The 20,288-nt window shown below is 37.7% G+C and overlaps 1 protein-coding gene across 7 annotated transcripts in view; it reads left to right on the plus strand.

Moving 5' to 3' along the window:
* lmf1 (lipase maturation factor 1) overlaps nt 1–20,288 on the plus strand; it is a 100,857-nt gene that overhangs the window by 69,566 nt on the left and 11,003 nt on the right. For 6 of the 7 annotated variants that reach the window (XM_088613141.1, XM_088613146.1, XM_088613142.1 and 3 more), the window contains 2 exons: nt 16,767–16,934; nt 19,325–19,508. In XM_088613141.1, the coding sequence (XP_088469267.1) occupies nt 16,767–16,934; nt 19,325–19,508 (352 nt within the window). The remainder of the gene's footprint in view (nt 1–16,766; nt 16,935–19,324; nt 19,509–20,288) is intronic. The other variant, XM_088613147.1, reaches the window with a different exon arrangement.

Raw genomic sequence — 20,288 nt, forward strand, 5'->3', positions numbered from 1 at the left:
TTGAAAAATGGACTGTTCTCAGTCTTAAATGTACTTCAGCATAGTTTCCATTTGTGCTCTCTGGTTCATTTTTCACTGCTCATTTTGAAAAAAAAATCCACAGTCCTGAGGATTTTGAATACTTGTATCAGGTCTCACTGTAATCTTCTCAGGGCATGACTGAAAAGGTTCAGTTCCTTGTATATTCCATGGCATTCCAAAAGAAAGTTTTAAAAAGACCTCTGATGGCATTCCTCGGAAGAAGAAGAACGATATTTTATGAACCTTACCTGTAAAGAATGCCGTGCAAATAAAACAAAATGGTGATACAATCACATAGTGACTGATACTTAGAGTTTCTCCAGAGACCTACAGTACTCCACATTTATCCTTCAGTTTGTATTCAAGGAACAATACCAAGGAAAAAGATATGATGAACACGTCTAAAATACAGACAGACCCTGGGGGACTTTAAAAAATGACACATGTTTCAGTTACCTTAAATGCAACCTCAGTTCTAGCACAGATACAAATAATAAACTGTATTTTCATTCTTCCCAAAAAGTACAGTCTCCCCGGAGCCCTGTTAAAGGGCAGCTGGTGGTTATGGAAATGAAATATTGCTTAGACTATAGTGTGTCATATTTTGTTGGTTTATCTTGTCTGTGACATGTGATCATTTGAACTGCATGCAAACACTGTGTACTAAAGGTACTTTTTTAAATTGGCGTTAAAATTGAAAAGCACACCCCTCTATGCATTTTGCAGTGTGCCAAAGGAAAATATCACACTAAGTAGTATGTAAAGGAAAAAATGTCTTGCCAATATGGCAGTGGTCCATTGCTGGCAGAAAGTCAGAATATGAAGCAATGACCAGGCCCATTTCTAAAACAAATCCATTCTTAAGAGAGAAATAAAGTAAAAAAATAGTCATTTTTAAGTATTGTTTGGACATTTGTTTTAATGCAAGCTTATTAAAATAAGTCTGTTTTAAAGAAATGTTTTGTCAGTTATTTGTTAATATCATCCCTTATTTGACATTTGTACACTATTTGTTTTCTTCGGTTTATTTTTGTTTACTTATGCAATATCATATTGCTGATTTACAAATAATAATATAATAATAAACTTTATTTTATATAGCGCCTTTAAAGGTGGCTTCTCAAAGCGCTTTACAGGATCGTATTTAATCTGAGGGTGCACAGTTGAGAGATTGCTGATGACTAATGATTGACTCGTTTTCGTGTTTTCATGTCAAGTTAAACTCATTTGGGCTGCTCCTGTTCAATATGTTGGATTGATACTAGGATCTGCATGTAATGTGCAGCATGTTTGTTTTTTCAGCAGAGATGTAAGCCAGTACAGTAATAAGAAATGTCTGTTATCATTTTTCTAGATTTGCATGAGTAGTTAGACTTATTTGCATGGCTTTTGGCAGAGCAAGCAATCCATCTGTAACACTGTCCAGCCTCCAGCTGTAGACATGAGAGCAGGATACGTTGTAGCAGTTAGAAAGGGACTGAGGTAAGGGAGATTTTCCATCAAGTACTATTAAGCGTTGTCACTGATGCAAGAATCCAAAGAGATTATGGAATTAAGATGCAACAGCAAGACGTTTGGTAAGGAAGAGAGGGAAACTAGAACGTAAACCAGGAGGAAGGTGTTAGAGAGTTAAGATGGTGGTAGGAATTTAAGTCAGTAAATATCACAAAAGCTTTTGCAAAAGCATGATGATTAAAATCGCATGATGGGTGTGTTTTAAACAGAACGAGCAGAGGTCACGTGCATGGGGGATATATCTTAATGGAGGAGCTCGCTTGTGTGACTGCTGTTCACTCACGGGTTCAAGAACCTCACCAAGGTATTTCTTGAAGGTTCTTAGTGACTTAGGGAACAATTGTGGGACACTTAAGATTGGTGAAAATGCAGCTGAAGCTGTCTGCTGAGCAACACTATTTGGTACGCAGTGTCACTTATGTAGACTGCTGCACACCTGTTTCATCGAGGTCTGTTATTAGTGAGCTCAAGGTTTTGGTGCTAATGAATATGTATTGGTTGAAGTCCCTGCCTAAAGATGCAAAGTGAATGATACGCGTTGAGGTTAAGAAACCTCCATCCGTTTTTAAAATGAAGATTACAGTGGTTATAGGTCATGATATTGAAATAAATTCTTTAGTTGGTTTTCTGATGTTACAGGCTCCATCACGAACATGTCTGAAGTCATCTGGTATTAGGAATGGGTAGATAGAGGATTTTTTTATTTTCCCCCCACACAGAGTACTTTAAAGATGTGAACGGCTGGGTATGTTAAGTAATTAATTGCCAGATCCTGTCTTGTAGGATCCTGTCAGATCCTGCAAAAGCATGTGACTTTAATCACTGAGTCTAAGGATCAGCCAGACTGCCATTCGAGAGGAGTGGTGCTTCACGACTGGGCTCCAGCTGGGCGATAAATACACATTTATGTCATCATACTGTACTTCACGAAGACAGTTTCAGATACAGATTTGCATGTCTGAAAAAAAAAACAGGAAGATTGTGTCTGTTAAGTTGCTTTGATTTGTTCAAATTAATTCATTTTGGCCAGGAAACATTTTTAATTAATAGCTAGATAACTTGATTGTATTGTTTCAATCTCCTTTGTCTGACTAAATTATTTGCTTAAAAACCTAATCATTTAACTTGAGAGCACCATTAAAAAATGTCAAACTGAAATGCAAAATTTATAATGGTGCTATTTTTGTCTGGCAATTTCCTAATGAGCCAAGTTCCCACTACTTCTTTAACTGTGAATTTCAAATAGATAATCCTGGCTTTGGTCCTAGAAACATAAACATACTGTGGCCATCTTATGACTTTCAGTTAGTGTTTTCAAAGAGCACACATCCTTACAATGATTTAAAAAATCTATTTGATAACTGCTAAAAAGGTACCTGAAAGCAAACATTGGAAATGTTAAAACATCAGGAACACTGTATAAGCATTTCACAGTGGTGAAGATACTCATGTTTTTGGAAACATTTTTCACCCGAATGTTCGGTACTAAATGTGCACATTAATAAGCAAGCCTCTGACTATTGCTGACAGGGGCCTGTGCAACTATGTTTGAAAGAGTTTAGTATTAGTAATATTATTATTTTTGGTTTAATTTTCCTGCACAAAATTGGAGGTTTTTTTTTTCAATTTTTCAGAATGTTTCAATTCTGCTCTCTTGAAAGATGTGTTACATTTTCTTCATCATCAAGTAAGCATGAACATACACTTCATCGCACAGGAATCCTTAGTAATTATGTTGTATATTTTGTGCACAAGCTGAATAACTAATTTGATTCATGAACTATAAAAATTAACTCTGTGTTAATTTTATGAAGTAGCTCTTAACCACAACACCTTGTTAAATGTGTTTAAAAGCAGGTATTTATACACTTATATAAAGTGCATAGCAGTTGAATGTATTATAACTTTAGTTTAACAGAGCTTCACCAAGGTTTAATCTGATACATTTCATAATCCTTTTTCCTTTTCTGGGTTTTCTAAAGATCCTACAGTATGAATCTTGTCAAATTAATATTGCATGTTGAGATATGGAGTGGGATAATACAGGTCTCCGACCCGGTCCTTGTCATATTGAAAATACATATACATAAATATAATGTCAGGTTTATATTCAGAGAGTCTAATTAGCATAATTAAATGTTTCCCCCCACTCTCTAATTTCTGTGTTCTGCTCTTGGATAATAAAAGTGCAGAGGTCTTTGTTTGCTGTGGGTGTTAAAGTACATTTAAATGCATTAATCAAGGGTCTCAAAGCTTGATTTAAAAAAAAATGTTTTTTCGCAAGGGATTGGATTTGAGGCTACTTCATAAAGCTTCTGGTCCACAGTTTGGTTTTGAGTTTGTTAATCTAGTTCTTTTCAAGCTGTGTTTAAAAACTGTGGATCAGAAGCTTGTCGTAGCTCTTTCTAGCAGTAAACCAACTATTGAAACTGATGAAGTTAACAAGCTCACATGAGCGCTCAAGTAAAGAAAAAAAGTTATTTTTCTCATTAAATTGTTAACTGTGATTCGGTTTGAATGTTACTTCTTGCAAAATTAGTGCTGATTATTTTAGAATCATTCGGTATCCTGCCAAAACGTTTTTTTTTTTAGGAACAGAATGTGTTGCAAGCTAAGAAGGTTTGGTAAGTACTGTACTTGCAAATCAGGTGTTCAGCTGGGGCGAAACGTACAGTATGTATTTTAGTGTGTTATGTTTAGTTATGTTTAATGATGGATCCTATATTCCTTAATTTATGAGTGCTGTTCTTTGTTTCTCACCATGCACGTGTCTTGCTCTGCAAGAGATTCTCGATTGTTGTGGTCACTCAGACAGACACTCCACTTCCTGCTGGGGGGTCAAATTCTGTCTGGGGGGGGGGGGGGGGGGTCATGGCTCAATCCTCCAGGAAGGCCTGAAATATTAGATGTCGGACCTCTCGTTCTGAAACACCCAGCAGTAAAATGAGTTAATTTTAAATTCACTCCACTGTCCCAGGGGGAGGGTCATTCTTTTCTTCGACGCTTCAGATCGAACTGTTCCTATTTAACACTTGTTTTATAAAGGATATGGGGACCCAACATCATCCTGAGCGGAGCATTGTTTTTAAATTTAAAAACTAACAAGAAAAAAGTTCACGTCCAGAATGTCAACAGTGTAATGTACTCACTCATAACACACCCAGCTAGGAACTCAAGTAAGTCAACCACAACGATTTTATGCCATCATCTTAAATCAAGGAATGTTATAATAAGACTGTCACTGGGGTTTGTCAGATAAAGTAGCTTAGTGGCATAGTTCAGGTGAAGGGACCCCTCAGTCAAATTGTTACCCATCCTTGCTGGAAATATGTAAAAGGTGTTTCTGAACTTGTGAGTATTTCTGATATCATCTTAGTTGCAGAATATCCATAGAGAATAACGCTGGAAAAAAGCAATGGAGACATCTGAATTACTGTACCACAAGTCTGTGGTACAGATTTAAATACATGACCAGGAAACCTAGTTCAGTTCTGGAAATGCTGGAGAGCTTTACCTGTAGAAATCAGAGTGCCAAACCAATAGTATAGCCATTAGAATAAAGTGCAAAGTGAATAATCATTTCAGACGGGACAGAGGTGTGATACTGTAAATGTGTCAATTTGAGAACTTGACATATAGGGGTTTTAAGGCTTTTATTTTTTGTCTCCATGTATGTCTACCTTGATTGATTGATTTCAAAGTTTGAAATCTTGTTACCTTGTCAATACCAATCAAATTCAAATGAGTTCTTTAGTTTAGTTAAGAGGGAAATCAGCCTTTTGTGGTTTTGAGGAACTGTGTGTGTGTTTGGAGTGAGACCTGGTTAGTAAATAGAAAACAGTACAGGTCAGAAGTGATCTGTACAGTCACGGGGATCTGTATTAGGACCAATGTTCTTCCTTTCAATTAATGATCTAGATCAGGGGTTTCCAACCTTAGTCCAGCAGAGCCTGAATCCAGTTATTCTTTTAGGTCTTCCTAAATCGCCACGTACTAAAAATTAGAAACACACTTTAAGCAAATGATTAATTGTTCCAGATGATCATTATATTACTTCATCCAACACACCACCTGTTTTTAATCAATTGTTTGTTTCAGGCCTTTACAAATTGATGATTTAAAGACAGTTGATAAAATATGCCAGGAAATGTTTGGAGACCCCTGATCTATATTATACATTATACGTATAGTTAACTAGTCAGATTTTCAGACAATACCAAAATAAGAAGATGAACAAGCACTATTAATCCATGTGGAATTATACTTTCCCTATTTACTTTCAGATAGAGTAAAAGTTTTAAAAAGGGAAATAGGCCCTTTAGGGTAGTGTCTGACTGGTGGATTATTAGCAATATAGACACAGGGACACTATAAATCATCCTGTCTTTCATTTTAGCCTGTTTCTTTTTCTGTCATGTTTCATACAACATGAAAACGTACTTGAAAACAATGAAAATGTGCCCCAGATACAATAAACGTTTCAAATTGAATTTTTGTGCTTTTCAGAGAGACTGTTTTCTTTTTTATTATTTCAGTTCCCCTAATTGTGATTATTTTGATCATTAAAGTTGTCTTTAGAAACCACATTCGTGTATCTAACGTTAGTGCTCTGGGGTTAAAACAAAACAAAACAAAAATCTCATCACATCAGATTCAAATAGAATCATTGCTTGGGAGAGGAAATTTAACCTTGTTTAATGTGTGCCATAAACAAAACAAAAAAATTGCGTTCCTAATATATAACTAAAATGATTTTTTCTCCTAGAATATCTCAAAATAATTAAAGGAACTGCAAAATGGAAACACTAGAACATCTTAGTCTCCATTTATTTACTCTGGTATTGTTGGGCTTCAGTGTGTTTACTTTGCAAAGCCATTGGTTTGACTTCACATAGCAGGCAGTCAGTTTGCTGCCATACATACAAAAAATCTTTTGCCCTCTCTAAAGCATTTGGTTCAGAAATGCCCGGCAGCTAAGCAACTGTTCCGTTACTGACAAATATAGCTTTAAAGATGGTTCAATGGCCTTCCTTTGTAATGCTATTAAAATCCTCGAGTAGCATTCAAATTCGGCTTCAGGGCTGGCCTGTGTCAGTATGAAAAACAGCACGTGTGCTTGTATGCTCCAGTGGTTTCAAGTGCCTCCAGGAACATCGGTCAGCTCAGGTGTGGATTATAGCACCAGTCTTGCTGGTTCTCCCTAAAATATGAGACCTGTGTTCGTGAAACATGGTTTGTCGTCCGATGTCCTTTGCACGACCCATTTAAACTTGTCCTGAAGGGTGCTGGTGGTTCTTGTTACAGGTGATAAGGGTGCTATAAGCATTTGCAGAAGGAACTACTGCAAGTGACTCAATTATATAGCTTCCTGAAAGGCATTAAATACATAGTAAGTTATCTTTTTTTGATATTTCTATTTATAATTAAAACAATATTGAATATAGCCATTATTATTCAGTCTAATTTCCAGAAGACTAATGTGTTTTGAATATAAGCGCTTCCATTAGCTGATCTGGGTACCGGGGAAGCTATTAAAACTGTTACCCATGTGTTGAGTGTAATCACAACGGTAATGTGGATTGAGCCTGTATTTAATAAAGTATCCCCAAGTACTAGGTGTGGAAAGCCATTTGGTTTTGTGCCAGACCGCAGTACTCAATAAGCACTTTGTTCCTCGTGTCCCAGAGCCAGTACCTATGTATGTTTTGGGGGGAAAAAAAGGCTGTGTGCCATGTGGCTGTCGTTATAATGTTGATTTAATAAAACTGGATCCCCCACATGTGACTTCTGGTGGTGTTGATGTGGAATTTTTCTTCTGGAAGCATAGAACTTTACTCTTATAGATCCCACCCCTCCCCCAGGGATTGAGTCCAACCGATCTGGGACCAGTGGATCCTGTGCCAGCGCCTTCTGGATCCCAGCTGAAGTAGGAAGCTAAAAAGCCCACAGGTCGTACCTTGCCGAGGCGTTAAAAAATAAACCGTCTGCAATTTTAAATAAACTCTTTGCAGAGTGCCACCACAAGAAGCCATACCAGCATAGTAAGGAAATAATACCATTTTACTGTAATTCTTACTCAAAGATCACATGCTGTAATGCTTGAAAGTAAGCCCTCCCTTGCTTTCTCATTGCAAAATATCCAATAAAATTGCACTCTTAGCTTGTTAATTGGATTGATTATACACAAACCCATACACCTATCCATTTTCTGTCCACTTATATGGGTGACTGTCACATTATTAGAATACCCTTTAAAGAAAATACCTATCCTTTGAACAGCCCGGTACATTAGCTTGACGGCTCATTGGGATTTTTGATTGATTGATCAGTTTTCCTTGAGTGTTAAAGCTATAGGTTCCTATACATATTTGCCTAATCAATCAGTCATTCATTGTGTATCTGCAGTTCCCTGTGTACCCTGCTAGACCGTGGAAAGGTGGTCTTTACAGTGTGATTCCCTTTGCTTTTCTGCTCAGTCACACTTGCAGAATGTATCTGCAGTCGGTCATTAGTTGTGGCTTTTCTCTGCACCATTCTGTCCTTTTTTTCCTTTCCTGCATCCTGCTGTATCTGTTCTTTACAGGAATGCAGCAGACACAGTCATGTGGTCTTTCATTCTCTGTTGCTCAGGGTGAAGTTACACAAGACTCTAACTGGAATGTAACTGGATGTCTTGTGTTTGTGGTCATGTTGTGGTATTTGTATGGACCTGATCACACAATTACAGGTAATCTTCATATGAAATGTATAAAGCGCTGCAATAATTAAATATAGGAGTTATTGTAAAGTGCTAAATTTAACACATTTTTAAAAAGTCTTGACACGGATTCTGAGTGATTAAACGAGTAAAGGCTTTTTCTATGTTGAAAGTATTTTGTTGAGAGACTAAGATGTCTTGCTCAAATCCTGTATGTTTACTATTCACAAATCTCAGTATGGGGATTTCTTCCTGTTGCTTCACAGTTAACAGTTAATGAACTGCACAGTGTTTAGTTTTATGGGAATAAACGTTTGGTTTCCCTCGGTTACATTTGACTACTGCAGAAGAATGAAAGTTTCACCAATTGTAATGGTGGTGTGAAGACAAATCTTCACATTTATCAAACATCAGGGCTTGCATATTATTATAATAATAATAATAATAAGGCACTTTTCTGGACAGTCTTTTCAAAGGACAGCTAATGGGGACTCTCCTCCACCACTACCAATGTGTAGCCCCCACCTGGATGATGTGACAGCAGCCAAAGTGCACCAGTACGCTCCCCACACAGCTGTCAGTGAGGAGTAGAACACAACATGTCAGTCTGTTACTGTATGTCAGAAACACCATAGCCAAACAGTAGCTCAAGTACTGAAAACACAGCTTCAGCAGTGCTGAGTAATCGGGAGCTGTTTGGAGGCTAGATTTCTGTAATCTTCAGTCCTCACCCCTGTGACGTCTGGAATTGTGTTTTAATCTCTTGAGATCTGCCTATAGCAGCCATAACACTGCAACCATTCAGATAAAATGCAAAATAGGCCCACAGAGTTTGAGTTTCTTTGTTCTAGAGTTAAAAGATTTTTTAGGCCTGTAGAAAGTAGAAACTGTTTTTAAAATGATTTTTCCTGGATTCTTCACCTAGATTTGTGGCGCCAGTTATGATATTGGTTGTTACAGGAGACTAGGTCCCACCTATACTAAAAAACTACAATCCATGATACATCAAACTACTCTGGACATTTCTAATTGCTTCCAAATAAAGTCCTTGTAAAATGCCTTTGCTCATTTTAATATTTATTGGGGTTTTCTCCTATCGGATGAACTCTTGATTAGAAATAGATAATTGTTTCAGAAAATATTAATAGTAAAATAACAGTTGTCTTTATTTTGTGCAGTGTAGACAGATTTTATTATAAAAACTGCAAATAATGGAGTCATTCTTAAATAATTATTTTATTATAATTTCATCCTACCTAAACCACCTAAAATGTTTATAATTATTACTGAAAGAGAAAAAAAATGGGAAAAAAACATAATTGAGAACAAGTAATTCATGCCAACATAATTCACATGCACTATATGATCTGAAAGATTAATATCTTCATTTTTACGAAAGTTTCAAGATGATTAATTGAAAACATCGAATGGTGCAGTTTTGAGTTTGCAAAGCAATGCCAAAAACGGTGCAGAAGGTTGTTTGAGGAGAATGAAAGGAAAACTGAAATGTTCCCGTTTAACTGTAAAATGGAGTTAAATTTAATTATGATAAATGCCATGATCCTAAATATGTAAGAAACTGTATTTTATACTGCACGTTACAAAGTGCTGCATGTAGAAAACAAACCAGAAATGTATAGTAAAATATAATAAACTAAAATGAAATGTCTTAGAGAATGTCATTTTGAACGTGTGCATTTACTTTTTGCGTTATTTAAAAGCACCCAAGGTGGCGAGTTTCAGAGGTTAGAAGTATATGATCATGCCTGCTTTGTAATCTTGTAGCGGGAAGAGCAGAGAAAAGCTGGATCTAACTTTACGTTTTTCAAAAGACCCTGGAGTTGTTCAGAGAAGGCTCAGTACACAGCCACTTGACTTCAAATCAACAGCAGACTTGATTTGTCCACAATGCTATCCTCAGCTGGGTCCAAACAACATTCAGCCTCAAAACCATCTAAACGTTTTTAATTAATCCAGCCTTGCGCCCTTCTTGTCCTTTTGAATTAGACTATACTTTGAGATTAGCCTTAACTGGAATGAGGGGCTTTCTGGATAAATGTACAATTTGTATAATTCTTCTGAGTTAAATACATTATCTAAGAAAATAAATTCCTTCTAGCCAAACCAAAAATGAAATCTAATCTGTCCCATGTACTGTAAAGTAGGGGTGTAGCAGAGGGATTTCTGCATGTGTCTTCCAGGTGAATGTCATTATGCACAAATACACAATGCTCTGACTTCATCCTTTTATCATGAATACAATAAACATAAATTTTATTTGCGGTCACATGAATTACAATCCAAAGATACTTTGTTCATGATTTATAGGCAAATAAACAGAGTATTTGCTCAACATGTTTAAGGATGTTCAATATTAACACAAAAGCAATGGGACTGAATGTTCTATATGTAGCAAACTATATAATATAATCCTAATTTTATACAGTATCTTTTATGGTAAATCATCTCATTCACTCCATGTAGCGATGAATTCTAAATGAACAATCATGTCAATTGTATCATCAAATCTTATGCATATTATGTTTTTAGTTTTTGCTGAATTGTAGCTGGAACGTTTCATTTCATGATCAATATCCTGTACATCACAATGTGGCCTTAAATTCAAAAGCACAGCACAGTGAGAGGCTGTTCAATTTGGGGGAAAAAAGTACACTCAGCATTTCTTGCAACGACTTTGTGGCATGAAGTAACTGAGAGACTTTCTGCTTTACCTGTCAATATTTTGATTTTGTTTCAGTCCAGCTTAGTGTGTGTTTTATATAGAAGAGCACATTGACGACAAGTTGCAGCAAAAAAAGTATAGTTCCAGGCTCCCTGTATCCCTGAGCAGATATTAATATTAGTATTTTTTTTATTTGTCATGTAGAGTCCCTGTATTTGTTCACGTAAACTGCACGAAAATGACCAAATCTGCCTGAGCTCTAAGAATCAAGAAATTGTCTTTTAATATAAGACCTTTAATTAGTTTTAGGGCTGAAGTATGAAATTATTTTACATGTAGGTGGGCTGATAGTTTTCTACCTATTTGTCTTCAATCACTGCAACACAACCACTAGAACTTTGATGTCTGTGGTTTTTAGAATATCACAGCAGGTGTACAGTAGCTTTCAGCACTATTTCAACCCCAATATCTCTTACTGTTTTCACTTATACAGTAAATAGACGTTCTGTTCATTGATTTCTTTTAGGACAATGACTTCTAACTGTTTTCTACACTTAAACTATACTTTTGAACAAGAGAGAAGCATTTGACAGATGACATAGTAAGGAGTTAAAAATGAAATGGCAAAAATTGCTTTTCTGCAACAGAAATACATAGTGTACATCTGAAGTTTATTTGACCTCTCTAGGGAGTGTGGCGCGGCACAGTGTCTCTAGTAAATTGCCAGCATTTGATGGTTAACCTGGCATTGTGTCAAAAACACAACACATTGGGTATGGCTCTCTTTGAGAACTTTGTAGTGTTTTATACAGGCTAAACAGTTTTAGTGACATACTGTAACGAGACCTCTAAAAACAGAATAAATAAACTGGTAAATATATATATATATTATTTTTCAGTCTCATGTCTGTTGAGGAGTTGATAAACAATGCACCAGTCAGCAGGAAATTTAAGGAATGCTAAAATTCATGCGATTTGGTCAGCAAAAATGTCTCTATATGAGAAGTTGTGTGTGCTTGCTATATGACCAATTGATTTATTGACAGCTGTATGACACACAATCGTCTGTGCCCTGTGAACTCTGTGATAATGTGCTGAACTATTACTTACTAGTTTATTACTTGAATTGACTAGTGGGGGCTTTCCAAACCTGAACCCTAGGGCCTTAGAGCCTTAGGTTCTTAATAAACTGACCTCTTAATTAGCACAAATAGATCAATTTCATTCTTTTCTGAAAAGCATGAGATTTTTGCCTCACGAGGGGCTCAGCCATTAAAGACCCGTGCTCTGAGCGCAGGTAGAGCTGAATGGTCTCCCTTCATTTGTAACAATGCTTCTGTTCTTGTGTAAAGTCTGGACATCATCAGGTTTAAGCCTTCAGCTGTAACTGGGATTCTCCAAACGGCGACTAACTTGTAAACATAGCCTGCGCAGAAGCCAGCCCAAAAGAGCAAAACAGGAGAGAAGTGTTGAATGTTTGTGAGCTTATAGTGACATCAGTAGCAGATGCTTTGTTACTCCAGGCAAGTCGATATTTAGGCAACATTGTATAGTTTGTCCGATTGAACAAGTGTATACATGCTCTCATTTCCCCTTGTTGTGCTGGTTTCAGAGCTGGTTTGGTTTTTTTTTTAGGTTCTGGGGTTCGTCAGCTGCTTTTTAGTCAAATCCAAACTGAGAGGGTATAAAATAAAGAAAATCTGGTGTTTCCCAATTCAAATATAACATCTGCATGCAGATGTAGATCTAGAAAGTAAGTCTGAGTCGTAACTGAAAAAGGGCTTCCGTCTTGATCCTATAGGTTTGGAAGTGAAATATTGTAGTCATGCTGTCTTTGAGGCCTTGCAGCCTCTTTATTTGGATGTTCTATGCGAAGTTAACTAATGCTGACAGCCCTGTTTTGCAACCATGGACACTACCCCACACTACTCAAACCATGTGCAATTGCAGACTTTGGTATTTTTCCCCATGACTGTAATTATGCAGTCAAAATATGAAAGTCACTGGTGGGAAGGTAATTGCACAGGCAGCTTTATGAGAAAATGTCAGGAGACAAGTTGTAACTGATTAAAAAAAACCTACTGACATCTCCTTTAAGAACAATGGTACATGGTTATTATTTTGGAGAAAAGCCTCATTTCTAGAAGTCTTAGCAATCCTGCCTGTATTTCTTGAATAGCTCAGACTATCAACTTTTAAGCCATGGTTGTGGCAAATTTCCAATCATAATGTTCAGGTCGCCATAATTTGTTTAAGGTAATGCTTTCTTGAGCTATTGGGATTTTTACAAGATCTTTTAGAATGTATCATATAATTAATATCATAATTCTTTATGTTCTCTTCTCGTTTTTTATTTAAAAAATGTGCAACTCGTTCGTTTTGATGGGAGATTATGAGGGAATGAGTGAGCGCTGGAGTTTGTCACATTAAACAGGCAACCTTCCCTGGGTTTTGCTGGAATCAGTATGAAACAGGAAAACCAAGAAGAAGCAATCTGATCATCCAGATGTTACAAACCTTTGATGATCCCTTGGTGAAGCACCAATCATCTGGCAGAGTAATTGCAAAAGACATTGCAGTGGGGACTGCTGCTAGCAGAAAAGGAGGAGGAGGATTCCCTGGAGCTATGAGCAGCGCAACAGATCATTGCGTTGTCCAGAGAGTAAAGAAATATGGCAGTGTAAGGTCAAAAACTGGCTGATGTCTAGACTCATTACAGTCAGACACAAACTTCATGCCAGGTCTATTATGGGATGTTCACCAGTGAAAAGCAAAACACCCTCCACAAGCCAGATCAAAACCTCTGCAGAAACAATCACTCTGCCTTTATGTCCTGAGAGAGTAGAGATGTTATTATTAATTGTCTGATCTGACACTTTTGAGCAAAGCGGCTTAGATTTGTACCTGTCTTTAGAGCTGGGCATTTTACATTGATAGTTTCAGTAAAATGAAAGCGACGCATTAGAGTAAAATAGTATCACCCCATGCAGGATTTAAGCCCACAGCCTTTCTTAGTATGAGTCCATTCCTCTAACTGCTCCTCCACTCAGCAGTGAAAGACACTGAAACATGAGAATCGTGATGGTGGACACATTATGGACTGCTAACTGCTATGCTCTCCTTTTCTTTGTGAGATTCTTTCATGATTACGTCAATTGGAAGTGGTTGCAAAGAGTCAGGAAAAAGAATACTGGATATTAGATTAAGAACTTGGATACTAAGGCCTAGTGATCATTATTTCAATAATGTTGTGTGACCATGGGCAACCATATATCTTGAAGATCAGAAATGCAGGGATTACTGTACAGGATTATGGCCTGTGATTTTGATTGCTCATTATGTCAGGGATGTGCAGTGGATGATGTTGTATACAGCCCAATTCACTCTAACAACTACACCCTGTGCACCTGTAATATTGGCCATGCACCCTTCAAAACACATTCACAGTACTTTTATGGCCTACAAACAGCAATGCATCAGTTGAAGAGTCATTGCATCTCAACAGTGTTAAAGTGGCACAAAGGAGACTTTGTTCAAGTGAGAATGGAGTAAAAGGTTGTGATACATTTTCTGATTAAACTCTTACGGGCCAAGAAAAGGGACTATAACAGTCTAGGATTGCTGTGATGAGTATTTTAATACAGGCGGAGTGGTTCAGGTCGGTCTGTTTGGGATCCTCAACAGTAACCTGATCCTGTATCGAGCGACGCTTGCATTTCTCCACATTCCTGGAGGGAAACATTTGAGACAGATTGCACCTTGCTGACCTCGGAAGTACTTAGCCTGTGACCTGTCCCAGGCGGAAACGCGTTCGGCTGTGGTTGTTTGACCTTTTGGTACTTTTCTTCCTGTCCCAGTGTTACAGGAAGGAAGGATGCGGTTTACTGTCCTCAGGCGCCGTAGTTCATCCCAAATAAAGAAACAGCTTTATTAATTCCAGGCCGTCTTGTGAGACATAAGAAAACATTGTGGATGTTGGCAACCACAATATCATTGCTTGCCATGGATTTAGGGACAATCTTGTTTCTTTTGCGTTAGTTGTTTCGTTACAAGTAATGCAAAGTGATGTTGAGTCATGTACAGTTTAGATGTCTTTCTGAGTTTTTTTTAAATGTACAGAGAGAAGATTTTTAAAGCAACTTCTATCTTATTTGTTTCTTTTCTTTCCAAGGTTGAATGGAGGATGAACAGGTACTGCAGTTGGTAACTAATCTGAAGCATGTGAACGTTTTTAATCATGAATCTAGGAAGATAAAAATAGATGTGTAGAAACTGCTGGAAACAAATTTATGTGCGTCTGTTGCAACATATACATTGGGCATCTCAAGCTGTGGATTTCAGATTATTTTACAATGTTGCACCACAGTTGTTAAAACTATTGAGTGTAATATGTTTCCAGTTTTAAAAGCTGTCATTTGCCTATGGATTAAAAGCATTTGTGATGAAGATTTTGAGTGATATGATTTATTCATCATTTTATTCTTTATTAGGCCAGGTTAGTCTGAATTTGTGCCCTTTGTTTCATGCAGAACACTTTGCCAAGACAATAGGCCATTTTAAAATTATGCTAATGCAAATTGTTAGTTCATATGTCAAAGTAAAGGCTAAAAATGATTTTGTGTGACAAAGACTTACAATTATAAAATAGCCCACTCATCCTGAGCGTTTATACGGAACAATTATTTTTACAAATTTAGCAGGGAGCACTTGTATTTAAATGCATGTAAGAGAGCAGTTTTAGAGTTAAAGGGGATGTCATTGCCTTTATACAGAGGAGTGCCATGATTGTCAATAACAGAAGAGAGACAATTGTCCGAAATGGGAAGTGTTTATCCCCTATACCAAAGGTTAACTTTTCTATGGCTAAAACCTGTCTTATCTGGTTAAAGAATGCCTATTATGTGAATAGCTCTTACCAGAATGTTCTCTTTATTTCTATATTGTCATTGAAAGAAACTGATGCAGTTATAAATGGAAAAACAGCCGTTATGTTCACTAGAACTTCATATCAACAAATAAGTGTGGGTCAGTCTGTACTGTTGACGTTGGGTTACTTTTATTTTAACTACGGTTTTGTGTTCCTGAAAATTTAGACGTCTTAATTTTTGTTTCTGATTAAGGGTTATTGCTAATGTTAAAATTATGCTCCAGAGGCGACAATGTTGTTGCACACAGATCACCGTATTGGTAGAAGCTGACAGCGCAATAATGGTCATTAAGAATCTTTGACCTGAAAATATGTGTATGTCAAGTGAGAGCTGTGTTTTTCAGTTACAATTGGATATATTAGGCATTTTATCTGATTAGGTATGAAGAACTCTTTTTTACAGAATACTGTTTCAACAGCTGTTAGTGTATCCTCCTTTGTGTTTATTTTGGGGGTTATCTACAGGCTTCCCAAAAACTGCCAGCATATGGTGTAAACTGCAGTATGTTGTTTGCCCTGCTGAGAGGGTCATTGGCTGTCATCTGCCCTCCGTTGATGATGTGTACAATTCCAGAGCAAAGAAGCGGGCAGGAAAGATTGCTGATGACCCCTCCCTCCCAGGTTACCACCTGTTTCATAAACTTCCCTCAGGAAGATGCTACTGGTCTATTAAAACCAGGACCACCTGGTATTTGAACAGCTTCTTTCTTATGGCTGTCTTTATGCTTCGCCAGACATCCTAGTGAAACGTGCACGTCTGAATGATGTCTACTGTTTTGTTTGCATATGGTCCACGTGGAAGGTTTGTGCAGCACCAAGTACACCAGAGTAAATCCCTTGTGCATGAAGTGCACTTGGTGAATCAAGGTAATTCTGTTTCTAATCTTTCCACGGATTTGTTCATTCCTTTCCTGCTAATCCAGACCCAGCCAGTGCCCAGTCCCATCTCTTACTATGTGCACCGATCCCCCTGGTGGTTCCATCGCTTTGAAACCTTGGTCAATCACTTCATCGAGCTCATCGTCCCCTTCTTCATTTTTCTGGGACGTCGCATGTGCATCATTCATGGTGTTCTGCAGATTCTCTTCCAGGTATGTTCTGTCCGTGTGAAGCGCTTCATGCAGTTAACTTACTGTAGTCACACTGTCTGATCGCTTGTCCTTTATCCTAGCTGGTCCCGACTAGGGACCTGGGTGACCCCTGTATCTGCCATTTTGGTTGTTGATTGAAGTCCCAGCTGACTTCTTAATTGCAGGACAATTTATTTAAATTCTCTATTCCAGGCATATTTTCAAGTTAAAAGTTCTTACTGCGGGAGAATTTGATACGTTATCATCCTGCCTTGTGTCTGTTCATCGGAAATCAGTCATCTGTTAAGGAGCCTTTTAGTCAGAAATCAGGGAGCAAACTCTTAATTAACAATTGAATGCTGAAGTTGTTAGAACAGTACGTCAAACCAAAGATTGCTTGCCGTGCAGAAACTAGTATACAAAAGTCTTAACTAACAGCAGATCAGTTGAAGGCACCAATTAATTGGTGATTAACAGTTCAGCTGGTATAAAGATCCAGGGTCCAGTAAGACTGGGATTGTTAAAAACTGATTTTTATCACCAGAGAAAGCAATGACACAGAAGCAGTAGCCTGTCTGTATGGGAATTTATGCTCAGATGCTCAGAGTAGACGGGAAAACTTGATAATACATTAATAATTCACCCACAAGTTGTGTTAAAGCTTGCTGAGAACAGAAATGTTGTCAAATTCTTGTGATCGTTAAGTAACGTCATCAACAGTCGGAATTAGGGGTGATTAACGGGGTTCCTGAAACGCTGCTGGCTCCTCTTGCTTGTACTACATCCAACTCTTCACACACTTAAGTGGTTTATTTCATTCTTTCTTCGCCGTTACACTGAAAAACTCAAATGCTGCAATCCAAGCCCACAGAAAAATATTTGCATAGCTAACTGCATTGACTCAAGATGATCTTTTAAAATCCTTGTAAGCTGATGATTTAAAAAAAATATGAAATACCAAAAGTCTGGTTTGGGCAGTATTTACAGTAAATTAATTGGATCAATTTGGGGTTATAAATTGGAGTAAAGCCTGGCATTCTGATCGGGCTTCAAATGCAAAGCTGTCACCCTCAAACCAAGTCACAGCTGAGGCTCCTGGAATCTATTGCCCTCCAGTTTTCTTCAAATAAACACATTTCTATTGATGCGCTTCACTGTGGCCTGTTTGTGTGTGTGTCTACACACAAATACAGATGTAGATTGCAAATCCATTCAGAACAGCAGCTACGCTATCACAGATATATGTTGTACTGCACTGGGTAAATAAACATAGTCGCGAATCAAGAGATGCTATTCTCATTTTATTTTTAATTTATTACGGTTTTATTAATTTGCACATGAATATACTATATACTGTATGTGCATACTGTATATATAAATATGGCAGGTTTTGCTTAATCAACAGTATTTTCTGTTGCCTTGAGGAAGTATGGAAAGGATACATCCTTCGTACAGTATGAAAATGCTTCTCTGCACCCGTGGTTTCCAATGAAGCTGCTTATTGTGCCGTACGTCTTCAAAGATGCCATACCTGGATATCAAACCATTCTGAGAGCTTAGGAGTTTCGTATGTAGAAGCATAGGCTATTGCAGGGGTGATAACAGCAATCTAAGGCATGGAGCTTAGTGGAGTATGCCATCTGTGATAAAATAGCTGCAATTCTTGATTCATTTTAGCGCCTAGAAATGTTAGTTGCATAACCTGCACTGGATTAATGAGCAGAATTCAAATTTAATTATATTAATGTTACCATGGGTAGAGGACACTGCTCATTGAATTTGATTGTACTCAGTCATTCTCAGGCAGTCACGTGGTTCTGAATGCTTTTCAGACAGACACAGATTAATTTTGCCAAGCTGTGCATTAAGAGAGCCCGCCTCGTTGAAATTAACAATATTTAAAAAGAGACCTTAGTATACATAGCTCTATTAATATATTTTTCTTAATGTGAAGGTTAAAGTAATTCAATCCAGTCTACCAGGACTTTAGGAAAATAATGGTGAAAATAAACAGCACAGATTATGACACCAAGCCTTTTCCCAGTGTGACATTTGGAATATGATATAAATCTGGCATTTATTAAGGTGGTTACGATCTGGTACTCTGTAGTTATACTACCATCTTGTGGTTCTAAGTACACATTGTACAGTTCATGTAAGCTGTTAAGTTGTGTTTCAGTCATCTATCCTGCCTGTACATTTTCATTTTTTCCCTTTTAAAGCATTATCCTGTTTACAATTGGAAATTAAAATGGCTTTTGTTTTGCTAGAATGCATGTTTTGTAGATAACTTTTGCTAGTTCAGTCCTATCACTGTGCACACATGTCATTTAAAACACTACAGGAGTTCTGCACTTTTTTTAGTCGTCTTATGGTCTCTTGTTACCTGTGTATTCACTATCTTCCTCAAGGTGGCGCTTATCCTGAGTGGGAACCTTAGCTTCCTGAACTGGCTGACCATTGTCCCCAGCATTGCCTGTTTTGATGACGCAAGCTTGGGCTTCTTCTTCAGTTCCAGAGGAGGCAGAGCTAAGGAGCTGGTGACCACGATTCAGGCACAAGACGCATCTGGGCAGAAGCCAGTCCCGACTTTAGGTATTACAGCTGAAATCCTTGCTGTGCAAAGTGCTGTTCTGGATTTTATCGGATTGGATAAAACAGGGGAAGCTCCCAATTTGTAACTTAATTGAAGGTAACATGCAAAATGGTCCTGGGTGCCTGAAAATTGAGTTTTGCCAGTAGGCAGCTGTGGGCCCAGTGATCTGAGCAGGCTAAGCATAGCTCAGGTGAAGATTGAGCTTAGCGATTCTTGACCTCTCCTATGCCAACAGTCCATGTTGCATAGCCTGCACATTTGGACGGGGGGGTCATTTTAATTTTAGTGGAGGCTGTCTGTCCTCTGAGCAGTCCTGACTCACTACACAAAAGGATTTGAAAGGAGTGAATCAAGCTTCCAGAACTGATTCTTCGAACTCTTATGAAGGTGTGTGGGAGTTATTAAAAACCTTTCACTCACATTAGTTCATTTACTAGGTGCCGTCCTATCCCTTTGTGGGTTTTATGAGTGTTTAAGAAATAACTTGGATGTAGATGGATACTCTTTGTGTGTTCCTCTGGAGGGTAATTATTACTTGTTACACAATTATTACTTGTAGGCGGTAAAGTCTTGTACTATTGTTTTGCTTTACAAATGTAGAACATCAATCTAGAACACGCCTTTAGCCTGGGGACCTTCAGTCAGGCATAGTTTTTATTGTTTTCTTTAGCCTCATTCTGCATGACAGGATAGGATTAATAACTTTCTTAACTCGTACACGTTAACATGTATTCCAGATCAGAGTGATCTGTGAAAACTGAGGGTCTCTAGGACCCGAA

The sequence above is a fragment of the Lepisosteus platostomus genome, chromosome 19 (genome assembly GCF_059453375.1).
Source record: "Lepisosteus platostomus isolate fLepPlt1 chromosome 19, fLepPlt1.hap1, whole genome shotgun sequence".
NCBI lineage: Eukaryota > Metazoa > Chordata > Actinopteri > Semionotiformes > Lepisosteidae > Lepisosteus > Lepisosteus platostomus.